The 22,102-nt window shown below is 39.6% G+C and overlaps 1 protein-coding gene across 1 annotated transcript in view; it reads left to right on the top strand.

Annotated features, from left to right (window-relative positions):
* The window catches only part of birc6 (baculoviral IAP repeat containing 6), a 199,698-nt gene that overhangs the window by 134,275 nt on the left and 43,321 nt on the right, over positions 1-22,102 (top strand). Inside the window, exons 62-65 of the mRNA XM_067988688.1 lie at positions 4,139-4,439; positions 4,807-5,024; positions 6,613-6,777; positions 10,405-10,570. Of these exons, the coding sequence (XP_067844789.1) occupies positions 4,139-4,439; positions 4,807-5,024; positions 6,613-6,777; positions 10,405-10,570 (850 nt within the window). The remainder of the gene's footprint in view (positions 1-4,138; positions 4,440-4,806; positions 5,025-6,612; positions 6,778-10,404; positions 10,571-22,102) is intronic.

The raw sequence follows: 22,102 nt of genomic DNA, 5'->3' as shown, positions 1-22,102 counted from the left end.
TTCTAATGCTATTTTCAGGCTCCATTTTTGATCCAGCCTAGGAAAATTCTGCCTCTGTTCAGTTTTCCTGAAGAAGTAGATTGCATTGTACTAGCTTACATAAGAACATAAGAAATAGGAGCAGGAGTAGGCCAATTGGCCCTTCGAGCCTGCTCCGCCATTCAATAAGATCATGGCTGATCTGATCCTAACCTCAAATCTAAATTCATGTCCAGTTTCCTGCCCGCTCCCCGTAACCCCTAATTCCCTTTACTTCTAGGAAACTGTCTATTTCTGCTTTGAATTTATTCAATGATGTAGCTTCCACAGCTTCCTGGGGCAACAAATTCCACAGACCTACTACCCTCTGAGTGAAGAAGTTTCCCCTCATCTCAGTTTTGAAAGAGCAGCCCCTTATTCTAAGATTATGCCCCCTAGTTCTAGTTTCACCCATCCTTGGGAACATCCACCCGATCAAGCCCCTTCACAATCTTATATGTTTCAATAAGATCGCCTCTCATTCTTCTGAACTCCAATGAGTAGAGTCCCAATCTACTCAACCTCTCCTCATATGTCCACCCCCTCATCCCCGGGATTAACCGAGTGAACCTTCTTTGTACTGCCTCGAGAGCAAGTATGTCTTTTCTTAAGTATGGACACCAAAACTGTATGCAGTATTCCAGGTGCGGTCTCACCAATACCCTATATAACTGCAGCAATACTTCCCTGTTTTTATATTCTATCCCCCGAGCAATAAAAGCCAACATTCCGTTGGCCTTCTTGATCACCTGCTGCACCTGCATACTAACTTTTTGATTTTCTTGCACTAGGACCCCCAGATCCCTTTGTACTCCAGTACTTTCCAGTCTCTTGCCATCAAGATAATAACTTGCTCTCTTTTTTCCTGCCAAAGTGCATAACCTCACATTTTCCAATATTGTATTGCATCTGCCAAATCTCCGCCCACTCACCCAGCCTGTCTATATCCCCTTGTAGGTTTTTTATGTCCTCCTCACTCTCTACTTTCCCTCCCATCTTTGTATCATCTGCAAACTTTGATATGTTACACTCGGTCCCCTCCTCCAAATCATTAATATAGATTGTAAAGAGTTGGGGACCCAGCACTGACCCCTGTGGAACACCACTGGCTACTGGTTGCCAGTCTGAGAATGTACCATTTATCCCAACTCTCTGCTTCCTGTCAGATAACCAATCCTCCACCCATGCCAGAATATTACCCCCAATCCAGTGATTCTTTATCTTAAGCAATAATCTTTTATGTGGCACCTTGTCGAATGCCTTCTGGAAGTCTAAATACACTACGTCCACTGGTTCCCCTTTATCCACCCTGTACGTTATGTCCTCAAAGAACTCAAGCAAATTTGTCAGTCATGACTTCCCCTTCGTAAAGCCATGCTGTCTTTGTCCTATTAAATTATGTTTATCCAAATGTTCTGCTACTGTCTCCTTAATAATAGATTCCAAAATTTTACCCACCACAGATGTTAGACTAACTGGTCTATAATTTCCAGCCTTCTGCCTACTACCCTTTTTAAATAAGGGTGTTACATTAGCAGTTTTCCAATCTGCCGGGACCTTTGCCGAGTCCAGAGAATTTTGGAAAATTATTACCAAAGCATCCACAATCCCCACTACCACTTCCCTCAAGACCCTAGGAAGTAAGCCATCAGGTCCTGGGGATTTATCCGCCTTGAGTCCCATTATTTTACTAAGTACCAATTCTTTAGTGATTTTGATCGTATTTAGCTCCTCCCCCCCCCCCCCCCCCCCCCCCCCCAGAGCTCCCTGTTTGTCCAGTGTTGGGATATTCTTAGTGTCCTCTACCGTAAAGACTGAAACAAAATATTTGTTCAGCATTTTTGCCATCTCCATGTTTCCCACCATTAATTTCCCGGTCTCATCCTCTAAGGGACCTACGTTTGCCTTAGCCACCCTTTTTCTTTTTATATAACAATAGAAACTCTTGCTATCTGTTTTTATATTTTTTGCTAATTTATTTTCATAATCTATCTTCCCTTTCTTAATCAATCCTTTAGTTACTTTTTGCTGTCTTTTGAAGACTTCTCAATCTTCTATCCTCCCACTAAGTTTGGCTACCATATATGTCCTTGTTTTTAGTCGGATACTATCCTTAATTTCTTTACTTAGCCACGGATGGCTGTCATTTCTTTTACACCCTTTTTTCCTCAGTGGAATATATTTGTTTTGAAAGTTGTAAAATAACTCCTTAAATAAACACCACTGCTCATGTACCGTCTTACCCTTTAATCTATTTTCCCAGTCCACTTTAATCAATTCCGCCCTCATACCATCATAGTCTCCTTTATTCAAGCTCAGTACGCTTGTTTGAGAACCAACCTTCTCACCCTCTAATTGGATATGGAATGTAACCATGTTATGGTCACTCATTCCAAGGGGATCCTTAACTAGCTTGCATTGCTTCAAGTCCACATACTGTGCCAGAAGGTGAGGTGCAGTATTAAATGCCACCAGAACAGATATTATGGGATCAAAGATCAAATTATAGCGCTGTGCTTATTCTTTCTACATCTGTTATTTTTGTATAAAAAGTTATGGTCTCAAAGTAGCACTGAAATAGAATAAACATTGAGGCTGTTGTGTGATTTCTACACAGGTTCACAGAAGGCTTTAATAGAATTATAACCTTGAGCCTTCTGGAATCTTGTGACTTTTCTCTTGCCTTGTAGACAGTCTTCAATGAATGTAATTTCAGTACTACGTTTGTCAGCATTGATCTGAAAATTAAAAAAGTGTTGAGTGCAGTAATTTTAATTGGATCCAGATGGCATCCACAAACGAATGAAGCTTTGCTGCCCTAGCCTGTCGTGTCTGTTGAACCTCTTGATTTAAATTAGTTCTTCCAATCATCCGTATATTTTGCAAAATTATAGGACTGTTAAAGCTGTGCTCTGAATTGTATGATTACCTGCAGTGGAGGAAACAATTTTTAATGATCCCCTGTGGGTCAGTTTTTTTAAAAATCTTGTTCGATATCTGTTCAACAGATTGTGAAACTATTCACCTCCATCAGTTTTTCCTTTCTCCTACAATCTACAGGTTTTTAAACCCAAGTCTCGCTCCATCTAATTACTGCTTCATTCATTTCATATTCCTTACTTTAGTGTTCTGATCTATTGGGTCTTCTCTTTTCCCCCCCCCCCCCACCCCTTCATAAACAGCTGTTGCCTTGAGATAATTTTTCTGTCACAGTAGCAATAATGCACTGCCCATACCCACGTGGCTTCTTCATTTCTAAAACCTCTTGCTCTGATCCTCGAGGCAACAGACTTTTATTTTTTCTTCTCTCCTCGTCCCCAAAACTTTGTTGACGAAATTCATGGGGAGATTTTTCTGTCCTTGCCCATCTCCAAGCTATTGTAAATATCTGAACAATATTAACATTATTATGATGTACTCTTACTTTTCTACACGTTTTCAGTTCCTAAACATATTGTGCTCCACAACCACCTCCAACCATCCTCTGTCTTTACTGATACCTGTTTACTCAAGGACACTTGGGCTATCAAATGCTCAGTCTGAACCTAGAATGACTCCTCCACTGTCGTTCAAGTGCATTGCAAACTAAGGAACTGCAGTTCTGAAAGATTGTATTAAGTAACTTCTGGCTTGCTTAGTTGTTAATGAAAGAATTTAATTAGTCAATTTAATAAAAACTATGAATAAAATTTATTTCCAGCTTTAATATTTTTTTAACCAATATGATTTATGGATTGGGTTCAACAATTATTTCTTGGACAAGGCCAGAGCTTTGGATTTAACTGTTGACATTTGTTAGGTTCCAGTATACCTGGTTAATGAAGAAACTTGACCTGGGCAAACTTCAGACTCATTTTTGGGGGGAGGTTGGGGGCATAAATGGAGCAAACTGAATCTTCAAAATGGTGTGAATAATTTGCTATTAAATTTATTAACAATGTTAAGGGACAGTATTCACTTAATTAGCTGCTGGGGCAGTCATCAGCTGGAGTCCAGTTTGCAGGTTCTTACTGACCCAGAGCCTGAAAACTGGGGATTCTGTAAGAGCCTACAATTTCAACAGATGAATTGATATATATTTTTGAAGTTAAGATTTGACCTCTTCTGTTTGTTTATTTAGGTGAGTGCTCCAGTGGTAACCTCCACTTCACAAGAAAAGCCGAAGGACAATGAACAGTTTGAATGGGTTACCATAGAACAGTCTGGTGAGTTAGTCTACGAGGCTCCTGAAACCATAACTGCAGAGCCACCACCAATCAAATCGACAGTTCCTGCCATGTCTCCCATACCAGCACATTCTCTCGCAGCCTTTGGACTCTTCCTCCGTTTACCAGGATATGCAGAAGTACTCCTCAAAGAAAGGAAACATGCTCAGTGCTTGCTAAGATTGGTATTAGGAGTAACTGATGATGGCGAAGGCAGTAAGTAAAACTTGAGATTCACATTCACTGAATATGATAGTTTTGTTGCTTTTCATTTACTCTTACATTGCTAATGTAAACATACAGATTTCCAATACATACAGTCACTAGTACTCTTACAGAATTGCATGTTGTAATCAGCAGAATGCACCAGTGTCTTTATGAAAACAGATTTGTGTTGGGAACAGCTTTTTTGAGTAAATTAAACTCGGTGGCATAGTGTTCTTGTATGAATGTGGATGACAAATTGCATAATAGAAACTCCATTTCCTGAAAAGGAATTTTCATTGAAATAGTTTTTTTTTTTTGTTGGGCATCGAGTCAGAATAACGAAGTTTTAAATCATTTTAATTTTCCCTCTTTTTAGGTCACATCCTACAGTCCCCATCAGCAAATGTTCTTCCCACGCTTCCATTTCATGTTTTGTGCACTTTATTCAGTACCACACCGTTGACTACCGATGATGGCGTTCTCCTTAGGCGGATGGCATTAGAGATTGGAGCAATTCATCTTATCCTGGCTTGCCTCTCTGCACTAAGCCACCATGCCCCAAGAGTACCCAATGCACGTGTCAACCAGACAGAGGTGAGCTCAGCCCAAGGTTATGTATTAAATCCAGGTTTTAACTACATCTGTTCAAGTGACCTAATATGAAGGGATAGCTCTTCACTGGAAATAGTGATTTTAAAAACAGATTGAAGTGTGTGAAGGGTTTATGTCCAAACCTCAAGATTGAAATTGCATCTGCTTAAATTTGTTCTTGAATTCATAATTATAGATAATATATTTGCAGTTTGTTGGATAGTAAGTTTTTTGATTTTTTTTTTATTACTCACTCCAAATGATTGTTGATCCTGTTATGTAACTTTTCCAAATGGCTTTAGCTATGGCTGTAATTGAGTATTCTCTCAACTCAAATGTAAAGCCTTCCCTGCTGTATATTTGAGTACTTCATTTTGGTAGTAACAACTGACCAATTTGCGGTGCAGACAAGAATGAGAAAAAGATATTGGGCCAAACGAAATGTCCATATACTGCATAATCAAAGCACTCCGACTCCTGCCCTTACTGCAGTTTAGAGGGTTCTGCAGGGACCTTGCCTTTGCTATGAATTCTGTGTCTTCAAAATCATAAACTCTTCATGCATTACTTCATGTTGGTTTATCTGTTGTTCTTTTAGAAATTGAAGGGTAATTTTGTGAATAAACTGAGGGGCCACATTGCTGCTGCAGCCCTTAAAACTGTTAATGGTAGTTGGTACAATGGGCTGCTTGCAGCTGTGCTTCTTGGTTAACAGAGACATTGTTTCTAACTTTGCCATGGTTTAAGGTGTTAGAAACAAACATAGTCAGTCATTACCATATCTCAGGACTTTAACATTGCAAAACCCACAAAATAGATTGAGTTGTGGCATACAGGAGCCAAATGTTGCATTGGTTCGGTTTTTATTTCATACTTCTGTTGGCAAGGGACATGATTGTTACTAAGTATAATTTCCAGGAAAAGAATTTCAAAGTTTGATACAAAAGTGTTAATCTTGAGCCTCTAAGAACTGTGGTTGGAGTTTCCAATTATTGGAAATGTCATTGTAAATACTTGCATTTATATAGACCTTTATTGCATCAAAATGTCTCGAGGCTTCAGACAAACAAATTAGTATTGAAGTACAGTGACTGTTGTGTTGGCGCATTACATTCTGCATTTAGGTTGCACCTTGATATTCATGTATTGGTTTTCACCTAGCTAATATGTGTATATGAAGTTTTATACACAGATTTACATAGATTGTAGGTTTACTTAACCCTATAGGAAGTGAAACTCAATAGGAATTCTTATGGTTTACATTTAAAATAGACAATCAGGCAGCTTGCTAACTGCAATATTGAAGTATTGGTCTCTTGAGTAGGCTGGACAGGTTTGGATCCAATTGACATTCGCATCAGGGCTTCCCATAGAAAATAAATTCAATGTTGAGTTGAAGGAAAGAAAAAAGAGTCAATCAAAGAGTAGGATTGGTGGGGTGACTGCTAATGTGTATATACCCTGAATAAATCTTGTGCTGATATGTAAACATATGTATATTTATGCATACATTTTTGAGTTTGTATAGACTGCAATTGCTTCTTTAGTTAGCGACCAGCATCTAAATTTTTCATTTTTTAAAAAAAAACAGCCACAAGTTTCCAACACACACACAAACTCTTCCACTGAAGACCAGCAGTTATATTGGGCCAAAGGTACAGGCTTTGGAACAGGTTCTACTGCATCAGGTTGGGATGTGGAACAAGCCCTAACCAAGCAGAGGCTGGAGGAGGAGCATGTGACCTGTCTTCTGCAGGTAAGCAGTGACTGATTTGTTGTTCTGCATTGTTGAATCTGAGTTGCCATCTTTCAGTACTCAACCCCTTCTATCTTTCAAAATATAAATATTTTACATCCTAGTATCATGATTTGTCTCCTATCCTGGTTATTCCCCCTGGTATGGCCTCCACCATGGCATCATCGAGTTACATCGAAACTACTGCACAGAAACAGGCCTTTTGACCCAACTGGTCTATCCCGGCCTTTAAGCTCCGCACGCACCTCTTCCTTCCCTACTTCATCTAACCCTATCAGGATACCCTTCTATTCCTTTCTCCCTCATGTGCTTATATAGTTTTCCCTTAAATGCATCTATGTTATTTACCTCAACTACTCCTTGTGGTAGCGCTTTCCACATTCTTACCATTCTTCGGGTAAAGAAGTTTCTCCTGAATTCCCTTTGGATTTATTAGCGACTATTTTATATTGATGACCTCTAGTTTTGGGCTCCCCCACAAATAAAAATATTTTCTCTACGTCTACCCTATCAAACCCTATTATTATCTTAAAGACCTCTATCTGGTCACCCCTTAGCCTTCTCTTTTCTAGAGAAAAGAGTCCCAGCCTGTTCAGCCTTTCCTGATCAGGATATCCTCTCATTTCTGGTGTCATTCTTGTGAATCTTTTTTGCCCCTTCTCCAATGCCTCTATATCTTTTCCGTAAAATGGAGACCAGAACTGTGCACAATACTCAGTGCGGTCTAACCAAGATTCTATACAAGTTTAACATAACGTCTTTGCTTTTCAATTCACTCCCTTTAGAAGTGAACCCTAATGCATGATTTGCCTTTTTTATGGCCTTATTAACCTGCTTCACTACTTTGTGATTTGTATATCTTTGCTCCTATAAACCTTTTAGACTCTTGGTATCCAAGCAGTATGTGGCCTCCTTATTCTTCCTACCAAAATGCACCACCTCATACTTATATTGAAATTTATTTGCCAATTACACGCCCATTCTGCAAGTTTATTAATGCCCTCTTGCATTTTGATGCATCCTTCCCTTGTATTAACTACACCCCCCAATTTGGTGTCGTCCGCAAATGTTGAAATTGTACTTCCGATTCTCGAATCCAAATCGTTAATGTAAATTGTGAACAACAGTGGTCCCAGCACCGATCCTTGTGGAACACCACTTCCCACCTTTTGCCATTCTGAGTAGCTACCCTTAACCTCCACGGTCTGTTTTCTGTTTTGTAGCCAACTTGCTATCCATTCTGCTCCCTGTCCCCTGACTCTACAAGCTCTGACCTTCGTCATGAGTCTACAATGCGGTACATTATCGAAGGTCTTTTGCAAATCCAAATATATTACATCGACTACATTACCCTTGTCTATTCTTTGTTACTTCTTCAAAGAATTCAATAAAGTTGGTCAAGTATAACTTTCCCTTCTGAAATCCGCGCTGACTACTCTTTTTATTACATTTTCGTTCTTTAGATGTCTTTCTATTACATCTTTGAGTAAAGATTCTGTTATCTTTCCTACCACCAACATTAAGCTAACTGGTCTATAGTTCCCTGGACTTGTTCTAGCTCCTTTTTTTAAATATAGGAATCACATTAGCTGTCCGCCATATATATGTGTAATAGCGCCTCTGCTATCTCCTCCCTAACTTTTAATATTCGTGGATGCAATCCATCTTGACCAGGAGTCTTATCCTCCCTAAGTTTGATCAGTTTATTGATTATCTCTCTTCTCCCCTCACTTCTATCATGAATGTTTTAATATCTTTTAAGATTTCTTCTAATGTCCTGCCCACCTTGTTAATCTCCATGATAAATACTGAGGCAAAGTAACTACTCAATATTTCTGCCATTTCACTATCGTTACCTGTGTGTTTATCTTATGCATCGCTTAGTGTCCCTATCCCTCTTGATTTTTCTTTTGTAATTTGTATCTGTAGAATTATCTGTCAATTTTTTTCCCAGTTTACCTGCCCTAGTTCCATTCTCTTCCCCTCAGAATTTTTTCCAATCTATTACTGGGGTCTTTGTCTTTCTTATGTCTTTCTCAATCATTATTTTAAACCTTATTCTGTTATGATCACTATTGCCTAGATGATCCCCTACACTTACTTCTCTTATCTGCTGTGGTTCATTTCCCAATACTAGATCCAGCAGTGATTTCTTTCTTGGGCTTCTCACATACTAGGTAAGCCCTTCAAGCTTCTTGAAGTCCAAAAGGTACAAACTTAAGCATACCTGATGCATAACTAGTTTAGTCATCCATCACCAGATTTGACTTGTCTACATCAAGCTCTACTGGGCCTCGCTGTCCTCTGCCAAAAATGGCCCATTATTCTAGGATCATCCTGGAGGGCAAAGATAACTCTAGGTGCATTTTCTGTACTGCCAATCACCTCCTTAAACCCCTCTGCCCTGCCCCCTCCACCCTCACCTCTAACAGCAAGTGCGAGGAGATCATGGATTTCTTTGTCTCCAAGATAGAGACCATGGGGTTAATTTTCAATTTTGCCAACTGGGTGATAACCTGCTTTAGGGGATTGCCCACCCTTTATAGAACCCAGCCACTTTTGATTCCATTGATTTCCTGACCCTAATTTTAGCTGATTATTGTTAGTGGATCCCTCTCGGGTACTGTTTCCGCACCCCCCCCCCCCCCCCCCCCAAGCATTCATTCCTGTCGTCATCATCCCTCTCCTCAAATCAAACCCACCTTCGAACCCTCTGTCCTATCTCCAACCTCATTTTCCTCTTTAAGGCTCTTGAACATGCCATTACCTCCCAGATCTGTGCCCACCCTTCCTGCAACTCCCTGTGATTGTGATCATTGTGCATTATCCTTCCTTGACTTCTTTGCAGCCTTTTGACACAATCTATCACATCTTTCTCCACTGTTGTCCAGTTCCATGGGATTACCCTTGCTTGGTTTCATTTTTTTCCGATCCAATTGTAACCAGAGCATCTCTTGCAATAGCTTCTCTTCCCATCCTTGCACCACAAGCTCAAGTTCTCTAAGGATCTGTCCTTACCTCCCCCCCGCCCCCGCCAACTTCCACATCTACATGTATCCCCTTGGTGCCATCATCCACAGACATGAGGTCAGCTTCCACATGTATATCAATAATACCCAGCTATACGTTTCCATCATCTCTGTTGACCATTGCACTGCCTCTATTCTGTCAGATTGTTTCTGATATCCAGCCTTGATAAGCTGTAACTTCCTTTAGCTAAATGTTGGGAAGATTGAAGCCTTTGTTTTGGCTCTTGTCCCCCAACTACTTCCTCCTCCCTGATTGCTGTCTCAGACTGAACCAGATTGTTCACAACCTCAGTATTCTGTGTTTTATCACTAATACTAATAGCAGTCAGTTTGGATGTCATTTGTTTTCCTTTGTGCCAGACCACAGAGCTAATTGACCATGATGCTTTTAGATTTGATCCTTTTGTGAATGACTGACATTCAAAAGTTGAAATAGGACAGATGCAGCATTATCAAAAAAATATTACCTGCAACACATTTTAGCAATCTTACTTCAGGTTGATTTTTTTTTTGAGATGGGAGAAAATGAGGCATCAATCAATGTCTAATCTTCACTTAAAATTAAAATTTTTGTTCTGTTTATCTGTTATATTTTTAGGTTCTTGCCAGTTACATAAATCCTGGGGGCAGCTCCTTATCTGGAGATGTACAGCCTGGTGAAAGCAGAGGACAGAACAATAATGCCCTTCCGTCAGTACTTGTGGAGCTGCTCAGCCAATCCTGTCTTATTCCTGCCATGTCATCCTATTTGAGGAATGACTCGGGTATGTAGCAACAATAAAATTGTGTATTAAATGTGGGTTTGGTTACCCTTGAAAGTGCTTTGGATATCAATATGAAGCTTTGATCGTGGGGATCATGGATTTTTACTTAAAAGTTTGTGCCTTATGAGTATTGGTGAAATTTGCCTTAGCATGAGTAGGTGGATAGGCCTGTACTTGGTTTCTTCAGAGCAACAATGATTAAGAGTAATGCATAACAACAGTCTTCAATTGTATCTGGTGTGGTGTGCTTCAGTTTAACTCTTGTCAGGGTGTTGGTTCCTTTTGTAGTGAAAACTTACTTCATGATGCCCGAGTCCTGGAAGAATGTTCATTTTTGAAGTGATCCGAAACCTCTTGTTAAAACCGTCTAGTGATGGTGAAGCATCTTGCTTGTGTAACAAGTATTTAGAGCAGATTATTCATTTGTTTGTGCAACAAGCTACGCAGACCAATTTATGCAGTCAATACAACCGACCACATACTACGAGTGGCCAAATCAAGTGTTCGGTGTCACAATTTGTATAAAAATGTTATGGATACACAAAGGTGATATTTTTATACCTAGGTTGTACTGGACTTTACGACTGTTTTCAAAAATTGGATCATAGAGGAGACAAAGATGATTAAACTAAGGACTTATTGTTTACTTGCTGAGTCACAAACAGATTTTGCAGTTGTGCAAGTGAATGTGTTTGTATGCAGTGATTCAAGTTGGGTTCCTGTAAGTGCCTTTGTAGCAGGCTGGGGATGGCAGCCTGAGGCTGTAAGTTTATACCTGTTATCCTGCATTGCTGATACAGTACTAATTTCATTTCTGCAGAGTGTGAGGAGGGAGCATTCAGTTATACTGGCTAATGACAGCACTACAGGAGAGGGAGTGACAGAGCACTTGGGTTATTATTTTCATTGATGAAAGCTGATGAGCTGAGTCAGCTGTGTAGCATGGTGTAGTTTGGTGCATTTTTGTTCTATAATGTTTTCCAATTTTAATGTAAACTGATTTGGTTTCTATTTCAGTTGACTAGACTTTTCGAAACTTTATTTTTATCTTTAGGGCGGAGTGCTGTGAAATTTGGTCACATGCGATGAAGTAATTCATTCAAAAGTGGTTGTTGCAATGCTGAAGAGACACTAATACCCTAAAACCCTGCACTTCTGTTACAGTATATTCTTAAAAGTTGTCAATATTGGCTTCAACTAGCTTTCACATAAAAATCATCACAAGTTCTGAATTAGTGCCTATTGTCTAACCAAATTCATGTGATTAGCATAATTACACCCTGTGTGTTCTGTTTTCAAGTTATGAAATTGACATCACCTAAATTTTGCACCAGTACATAGGCAGATTAGAAATGAATTATGACTAGCATGTTGGGCTTGAGATAACACTAACTTTGGAAGAGAAATTGAAATGAATCTAGGTTGGGGGGGGAGGAGGTGGAAATTACTCCCAGTTTTTAGGGTAATTCTCTGTCGCACATTTCCTTTTGAATAAATGCTGACCTAGCAAAACTGGATATAAAGTGAGTGGATCCTGCTGAAGTTTGGTGGGGTATTTTCACTGATTATAGTCACTCACTGTTGCTGAGTGCCACATTACTGTCCTGTTCAGTTTGACATTAGAATTTGAAGGTATGCAGCTTTCCACTGTATGTAACGATACCAAATGACCAAAATAATAATGCTTCTATGTTACTGCAAATTTGGAAAACACCAAGGAATGAGATCAGACTGATATCTCCAGTCATCGCTTATACTATAAAACTCAGTTTCTTTCCTGGTTCTTCATTGGTGCTGATCTTAATGGTCTAACAGCTTAGTTTGTAGCTTGAGTCATCGACTGTCTCTTCTCTCTTTAACCCCCCCCCCCACCCCGATAAACTCTATATGCTTTATTTGTTCTGGCCATCATTTGAATTAATTTTAAAAAGCTGTAACAGTGCAGCTAGTTAATGTGGTAAACATTAAGAACCATACAGTATGCCATAGTTAACAAATGTATTCAAGGTATGTGGTAACCATGGAGAAAGAGTATGAGACTTTTTGGAACAACTTGTCTGTTTGATGCAGTGCGTGTGACTTTCTAACTTGTAAGTATTAGGAAATTAGGCTTGCTGTAGCACTGCATTATGCCTACTTATTTTCTACAGTCAAATCCACTTCTCATTAAAATCATTGTTCATTGAACAGTTTTCCTCTATTACCATTAGCTTTAAAAAGGGGTAACTGCAGAAAGTTTTACGAGAGTTCTATATCATAGGAATACTTTTGATGTCTAGCATGTTTTTAAACTTTTACTACAAACAAGTTATTCAGGAGCTCTGACTGTTGAGGAAAATAACTTGATTTTAGATTCAGTTGAGTTCTGCTATTTGAGGAGGGGGGGGCGAGAAAGAGAGGAGAGCTCTGCAGCTGACGTTGCAGTGGCTCTGTCAGAGTCACTGGATGTACTAATGTACAACATATTCCAGATGGTCTGTAAATTAGAATTTAGACCAAATAAATGATGAACAGAAGTCAAGTCATGCAATATTTAGCAAATCTTCTAAACTTAGTGGACAAACATTCAATGTATTTGAGGGCTGCTGAACTGTTGCTTTTTTGTCAATTCCCACAAGATGAAATATCTTGCTCAGTTAGACTCCAAAAGTTTACATGTAATTTAAGTTTCTTCTACGAAGTGGTGGTACTATGTCTTTTAATGCTATTTTATGTACCTACATAATTTTTATACTCCAAGCTTTACTTTTGCAGCTCATGAAAATTGGTGCTTTGTAATACATTTCTGGATAGCTAGTGCTCTTTACTCTGAGTTTAATATAATCCTCAATGTAATTACTACCATTGTACAAATACTGTGCATGAGCCATGTTGCTACAAAGTGTAGACACAGATTGAGCTTCAGTCCAAATAGGTTCTTGTAGCATGCAGGATTTAAATCCTGGAATCAATTCTACTTATAGAAAAAAAAAATCATAGAACAGATTCAAAGAATTTACAGCACAAAAGGAGGCCATATGGGTCTTTGCATCTGTGCAGGTCCTAACTCTTCAACTGATGCTATCTCTCAAGATAGTTATGTTTGAGGAAGGCCATTCAGCCTATCTATGTTCATCTTTATGATCCTAAAGTTCCCCCAGTGCAGCATATAATTGGTTTTGAAAATGATTCCAGAGTTCTTGTCTCCATTCTAATTAGTGCTTCTGGTTAGCCAATTTGAACTTTACATATAAACACTGCAACCCTGAGTCATTCATATCCTTGGTACCTTTTACCCTTCCATTTTTTTTCTTTCCTTCACTGTCTTTCTCCTAAATCTCTCTCTTCTGTTGCCCTAAATCTCTCTCATCTGCCCTAAACTAGTTTCTATTCCACCCCAAGCTATTTTATTCTACTTTGCCTCCTTACAGTACTTATGCTTAACCCCAGCCCATATGCTCTGAGGTGTGCCTCTCCATCCCCATAATAGTTGCAAGCTTTTCCCACCACAAGAACGTTGGTATTGGTTTGGTTGAAATGAAGCCCATCCCACCTGTAGACCTTCCCTCTGTCTCGGGACTGCTCCCATTGCCTGAGAAATCTGAAACTTCATTCTGCACCATGTGGCTAGTCTGCTTCTCTCTAACTGTCCCAGTGTGTGGCACTGGGAGTACTGCTGAGATTACTACCCTTATAAATCAAACTCCTCAAGCTTCCTTTGCAACACCTCTATCCTGTTTATTCCTACATCCCTGGTTTCAACATCAACTGAAGCTTGAGACTGCTCGCACTCCCTTGCGCTGGTACCTGGGAGGCAACAGGTTATTTGGGACACCCAGTTATGGCTGCAGGAAAAATCCATCTATTCCCTATAATTATATAGCTCGCTCGCTTTCCTTTCTCTCCCTCTTTAACTGTGGGTGACCACCTCATCATATGTATCCCAAGGACCCTTGCTCCTCCTGTACAGCACAGCATGCCTCTAACTGTTTCTCAAGCACAGTAACGTTTTGAGCATGACCAAGTTCACCTAGAGATGCTTATTGCACTTGTGGTTGTCCTGGGTGTGCAAAGTTTCTAAAAACTCCCATTTCATACAAGTTACACACCTTAGTTTCCACTATCCAGCTATATTAAATGACCTTAAAGGGGCAGGCTTGATGGACCAGCTGGTCTTTTCCTGCCTGTCAATTTCATATGTTCATAGCTTAAAGCCAACTATACTTATCTCAATGCAGTTCAGTCCAAATTCCATCCGATCACTGCGGCTTCTCAGTCCACTGGCCTCTTGCTTGTTCAACCTACTTAAAAATGCTCGGAACACCATAATCAGCCAACTTAAATATAGGGGTAGCTTGTTCTCTCCATAGGGGCTTCTAGATCTTTGTAGTTTCATAATGACCATAGAGCCAAAAGGTTATTCTATTGTGAAGCATTTCTAAGGATGGTTCCCCCTCTCCCTCTCTTTCCCACCCCCACCAACCCATCAAATTTTAAGTTGCTTAACCTCTGGAGAGATAGTGGGCCCTCCAGCTTGTTTTAACATGCAGTAAGTCATTTATGCTTTAATTCACTCCTCAGCGGTGTAATGTCCCAATCCTTATAGTAGAAAATCCAATTTTGGGTACAATTACAGATTTAATCAAGTCATTTGTTGTTAATATGCAGTATGTGCTACAAGAGTCTTGAAACACATTAGCAGAGACAGTCTATTGATGGTCGCTGTAAATAGCTATGTTGCAGAGGGTACTAAAGAAGCATGTCTATAATGAAACTGGTATTTTAACAATGCTTGCCTTGTTGACGTCTGTTTGTCATGAAGGTGAACAAGCAAATGAGGTTTAAAAAAAATCTCATTTGAAAGTAATGCAACTTTTTAATACATCAAGATCAAATAATGGAACTAGGCTTTTTTTTGCAGACAGTTAGTAGATTTTGCTATGCTTTTTAAAGTTCATTATATTTGAAACTTCCTTTTTCTTCATGTTGCATTTTAAAAGCCATGGGTAAAATTAGTTTTCAAATATGAGGGAGGGGGAGTGTTTTGTTTGGTTTGCCTCTTGCAAATTGTCTGTTAGAAAACTACTGTCCACTTGAAGAATGTCTTGTAGTGGCCTCATGTTTATTATCATTTTTTGAAGTTCAAAGTTTGAAATTAAGTGTATTTTATAATCCACTATAACTTGTACTCCAGTTTGTACTGTTCTGGAAGTGTAGTGCGCCTCAAAGTAGCCAGAAATTTGTCAGAAGTATGGAGTATCTGTACCACACACTCCTCCTTCACCTTGTGGAGGGGGCAAGCCAGATATTCTAGATGCTTTTCCTGCCCCCAAACACACCTGAAGAACATTCATATGCACCACGTTACTTACAGCCAGAAAGGCCATATTGTTCGAAACCAGTGTATGTGTCTTCTCTAATACCTCACTCAAAAGTGTCTTAAAGGACTGGCTGGCACTAGCCTCTCTCTGTGACGTTGTTTAAAGGTCACAATTAATGACTAATTCTGGCTGCAGGGCCTTCTGTTGGTTGCAAAGGTCTATACAGGTGATTAATCTCAAGTGTTGCTGGCCTACACTGATGAACCCAGCCTGTCTTAGGTAAAATATGATGACCAACACCACCAGTGATGATATTAAACATTTGCTGCCAGGCGGCTGGAGGCACTGACCGAAAACAACCACAGGGTTTTGGTGCTTATTTTCGACACAGATCTGCCATCGAAGCCAGCACTGACGTTAGCAGTTATGATGCTAAAGTATCACTGGTTAACCAGAATGCTGCACTGCCAGATTCCGTACCATTTTGATCTTTTGAGCATAATTAATGTGTGGTGCTTAATAATCACTTCATATGCTAGGTAGGTAAATCTATTTGTCAACCTATGGATGAGTTTGAAAAATGGGATGGTGCTAAATTTTCAAAGCACGAGGGAAATTAGTCATCTTTGTTGCATGTAATTTTACAACTAAACGCATTGGCCCGTTGTGGGAGAGAGTGGTGAGATTTAAGTGTCTTTTCAATATTTATGTATTTTCATTAAATTCTATACATTAATCATTTTTGAAGTACTAGGGAAAATATTGACTATGTTTCATCTGTAGTTCTGGGGTGCGTTAATTACTTACGTACGTCTTTTGAAAAAGTGTAATCTGGGTGAGGAGTGATGTTAATGGCACTTGTAATTTATCTGTTCTGGTCAGTGAAATTTTGTTTGCCTGTTGTAGCTGTGCTTTATAATTAATACCTTTTTATAAAAGAAAAACTGACTCTGGCAAATCTATTGCAAAATAAAATAATCCAATCCATTTTTTAAATGTAAGTTCTTCTGTTTTAGTTTCTATATCCTTGAAATGTTATAAACGGTGCAAAATGTAGTAATGATGCAGAGGGTGCCAGCTTCCAAGAATTTGTTTTTTTCCAGCTAGTGTTCTTGGTTAATAGGCTCAGATGAGAGGTTTAGGGTGCATTGATCAGGTTGTTTTAGGGTTTAGATTTTTACTTATTGTAAGTGGTGTTCAAATAGCTACGGATGAAGCCAAAAGAGATCTTGGAGTTTTAGTAGGCTCGATGCTTAATGTGTGCAACCAGTGGAGAGCAGCAATCATAGAAACAGGAGTAGGCCATTCAGCCCCTCGTGCCTGCTCCACCATTTGATAAAATCATGGCTGATCTGTGATTTAACTCCATATACCTGCCTTTGGCCCATATCCCTTAATACCTTGGTTGCCAAAAAGCTATTTATCTCACATTTAAATTTAGCAATTGAGCTAGTATCAATTGCTGTTTGTGGAAGAGAGTTCCAAACTTCTACCACCCTTTTGTGTGTAAAAATGTTTTCTAATCTTACTCCTGAAAGGTCTGGCTCTAATTTTTAGACTGTGCCCCCTACTCCTAGAATCCCCAACCAGCGGAAATAGTTTCTCTCTATCCACCCTCTCTGTTCCCCTTAATATCTTATAAACTTCGATCAGATCATCCCTTAACCTTCTAAACTTGAGAGAATACAACCCCAATTTATGTAATCTCTCCTCGTAACTTAATCCTTGAAGTCCGGGTATCATTCTAGTAAACCTACGCTGCAATCCCTCCAAGGCCAATATGTCCTTCCGATGGTGCGGTGCCCAGAACTGCTCACAGTACTCCAGGTGCGGTCTAACCAGGGTTTTGTATAGCTGCAGCATAACTTCTGCCCCCTTGAACTCCAGTCCTCTAGATATAAAGGCCAGCATTCCATTAGCCGCCTTGATTATTTTCTGCACCTGTTCATGACACTTCAATGATCTATGTACCTGAACCCCTAAGTCCCTTTGGACATCCACTGTTTTTAACTTTTTACCATTTAGAAAGTACCCTGTTCTATCCTTTTTTGATCCAAAGTGGATGACCTCACATTTGTCTACATTGAATTCCATTTGCCACAGTTTTGCCCATTCACCTAATCTATCAATATCCCTTTGTAATTTTATGTTTCCATCTATCAAAGCCAATTGAATGTTGTATTCTACTGTTCTGACTATGTGGTACAAGTCAGGGGAAGTTGTGACCAAATTGTACACTGCTCTGGCCAGACTGCATCTTGAGTACTGTGTCCGTTTCTGGTCACCAAGATGCAAAGGAGATATTCAAGCACTGGAGGCAGTGCAGGGAAGAGCAATGAGGCTGATTCCCTAGTGTCAAAGGTCTGGGCTATGAAGAAAGATGGCAGAGACTTGGGCTTTTCAGTCTGGAAAGGAGATGTCTGAAAGGCAATCTTATATTCAAGGGAAAGAAAAAAGTGAAACTGAAAAACTTGTTAAATAATTAAAGTAGGATGTGGGGACCTAGATTCAAACTGATGAAAGGTTAATTTGGGACTTGTCAGGAAATCTTTCTCTACAATAAGAATAGTCAATGTATTGAATAGACTCCCAGAAAGAGTAGTGGAGGTGAATGACCTGGAATCGTTGAAGAAACAATTGGATGCTGAAATATGGAGAATTTAGCGAACTTCTGGATGGATGAACTAAGATGGACCAAATGGCCTTCCTAATCTAACTTGTGATCTTGAAACCTGGCAAAGAGGAAGCTGTTATGTGGGCAGTGAGCAGCTACAAAGCAGTCGGGGAATTGCTTGGGGAAATGGGGTGGGGGGCAGGCAGAGAAAATGAAAACAAAGAAATAAGGTTACACGTTCAGATTTTTTTCCTGCAAGTGGTGCTGCTGCTGACATTAGAATTCTATTAATTATAGATCATTTTTGTTGTACTGATATACAATTCTGTGTGGCAGTGATGCTGCTGACATTCTGTTTCTCATTAAACTTCTGTTTGTTTTAAGTAAGTTTCAGTGCCCAGTAGATTTTCCAAGCTTGCATAAAATGCTAAGTTGCCCATTGAGCATACATCTCCCTGTAAAAATGGTTAAGTAGCAGCTAATTAGAGTCTTCATGCTGTGAAAAGGACTTACTAATGCTTTTAAGTGTGCACAGCCTCAGTCGATGAAATATTCATGTGCCACATTCAGTCGTAGTGTTTCCTGAGGGGACTAACGATGAAACACATAATCGCAAAGGATATTTAAAACCTTGCGATCACCATTTTCTTTAAAGATATTCTCGTTCTTCCTTGTATTATTGGAGGCGTAATGTTGTCTTATAGTTTAAATTTATGTATGAATATTTAGGAATTTGGCACATGGAGGGTTCATCTAAAGAAATCCAGTTCAGGGTGGTCCTGCACCTTTGTGCTGTAAGTTGAATGTGCAGACATAAAAACAGAAATTGTTGGAGATGCACAGCAGGTGAGTCAGTATCGATAGGGAGAGGAGATAGGTTAACGCTTCTGATGGGTTGATCTCTTTTTCCACATTTGACTGACCTGTATATTTCCAACAATTTCTGTTGATGAAATTTCAAGAATTTGAGGGGCTTTTCTCTTTTTATATAAGTGCAGACATAATCAGAATTGTGGAAATCTTGGTAGAATCTGCACATTAATGTCAAAAGTGTCAGTACCTACAGAGAAGAGGGTGAGATGGGAGGAGGCTCGTGTGGAACATAAACACTGGCATAGACTGGTTGGGCCGAATGGCCTGCTTCTGTGCTGTAAAATGCTATGTAATAAATTTTAGAATTGGGAAAGGGAAATTTGTTGCCCCTCTGATCTCAGCCAAATCCTTTTGCCAAATCCCTCAATAGAAAAAAATGACGAATAATGCAAATACTAATGTTTAAGTAACACAACTTCAGATGTTCTTATCCTTGTAGCAACTATTTAATTTTATTTTTGTGAATTAATTAAAAGCTGATGGAAGATAAATCAAATGGTTGCAAGCATTTCTTAACCTTTGTCAAATGTATTAAAAATTGCAAAATATTTTGGCAGTTTAACAAATAGACTTCCTCAGAACTAAGCGATTCAATCAGGCTGATGCTTCTCAAATTTAGAAGGTTTAAAGATGTAGAAACTGCTTCAAAATGAGGTGCGTATCTGCAGGACCGATTTGTACATACCACTTGCTTTATTTAGATTGCATTTAACTGAAGTTCTCTCCCCGCACTTGTACACAACTTCAATCTCACCATTGCTCCAAATAAACGCAAGCTCCAATAATCAGCTGACCTCCAAAAATAAAAGTGTTTTTATGTTGCATCAATCACACTTATGACCTCTTTAAAATTCAGGTTTGACACCCCATTTGTATTACAGTGCACATGACATGGTTCCCTTGCTGACTAATTTCGCCTGTTCCTACTGAGTGGCAGATTTGGCAATTGACTACTGCACGTGTGTTAAATTCAAAATCGTTACTTTTCCAGTTTAGCCAAGAGCATTTCTGATATTGGGAGAAAAGGCCCTTAAATGCCAGCAATGCTAAAAGAGCATTATTGGTGTGAAAGGTGGGCCGGAAGGTTAGCTTGGCTGTGATTAAGCTTAAATTTCACATAATTCTATGTAGTTGAAAGGCCACCAGCTGCACCCAGTAGACATAGGCACCAGTTAAAAGCTCCTCTTTGAGAAGTTTTGATGCCTCTGACAGCAGTGGTAGCATTTTATTTAACGTGTTACTTTTGATGATACACTTGCCTCTGAAAGCAGTCTTGAAAGTAAAAGTGATATGAGATCATCATCTGCTTTAGAGCTGTGTAAACTAGCAAATATTTACACAATTTGTATTCTGCGTTTCAGACTCCATACCTTATCCATCATTAAAAATACCTATTTCCACCTCTGCAACATTGCTCACCTCAGCCCTTACACCTTCCTTCCACTCTACCTTTTGGAGGCAGACCCTTCAGTTATCTTGGCCCTACACTCAATCTCCCACTTTAAATCCCTTCACCTTGCTACCAAGTGTCAGCCTTTGCTCTGGCAGCGCTCTCGCCCCCGTCAGAGATGGTGGGTTCAATCCCCACTCCAGAGGCTGGAGTACATAATTTAGGCTGTCAGTTCAGTGCAGCACTGAGGGAGTGCTGCACTGTCAGAGTGCTGTCTTTCAGGTGAGACATTAATCCGAGGCCCCATTAACTTCTCAGGCGAACATAAAAGTTCCCAAGGCACTTTTCAAAGAACAGGGGAGTTCTTGAGTCCTGGCCAACATTTATTCCCCAATCAACGCCACTAGAACAGATTTATCTCATTGCTGCTTGTGGGATCTTGCTGTGCATAAATTGGTTGTTGCGTTTACCTACAGTGACTTGATCACAAGATAATTGCAGGTGAGGAAGGCTATTCAGCCGGTCTTAATTAATTCAGTCAGAAAGAACCTAAAGTTCCACCTTTGCATCATATTCAGTTGGTTCTTAAATGATTCGAGTTCTTGTCTCCACGACTCTATCTGGGATTCCATTCAATGTGTTGATCACTGTGAAAAAGAACTTCCTTCTATCAGTTCTAGGTTTGCTGTTTACTAGTTTGAAACTGTGAACCTTTAAATTAAATGGCAAGCGTAGGATAAAATAATTTTCAGAATTTACCTTTCCCATACCATTTGCTATCTTGTACCCCTCTAAGATGATCACCTGGATGTCTCCTTTCAAAACTGAAAAACACTGGATTCTCTGGTCTTTACTCCTAATGCAGATCTTTGTCTAGGGATCAGCTTTGATGCTGCTCTTTGCACTGCTTCCAGTGCTTAAATATCTCCCTTGTGTGTTGGTGGCCAGTACTTAAGGTGTGCTTTGACCAGAGCGCCGTACAATTTAAGCGTGACTTCCTCTGACTTGTCTTCTACTGTTTTGGCTCTTTAGGTTAATATCTGATCGGTTTTGTTGATTGTTGCTCTGCACTGGTTGGATACTGAGTGTTGAGTTAACTAACATTCCCAGATCTTTTTCAACTTCATTCTCACCTGTTTCAATGCCATTCACGGAGTACTGTGCATTTTTCCTTCCTATGTGCAATACTTTGCATTTGTCTGTATTAAATGTGTCTGTCATTGTTTTACCCACTTGTCCAACTCATTGTGTAATTTCTAAGCTGCCTGCTTTGATTCCACTACCCTTCCTAGTTTAGTATCATCTAAAAATTGGATCAATGACTGACTCAAAACCCCAACACAAATTGGTCAAAG

The sequence above is a fragment of the Heptranchias perlo genome, chromosome 8 (genome assembly GCF_035084215.1).
Source record: "Heptranchias perlo isolate sHepPer1 chromosome 8, sHepPer1.hap1, whole genome shotgun sequence".
NCBI lineage: Eukaryota > Metazoa > Chordata > Chondrichthyes > Hexanchiformes > Hexanchidae > Heptranchias > Heptranchias perlo.
This window is presented reverse-complemented; position numbering and strand designations above follow the sequence as displayed.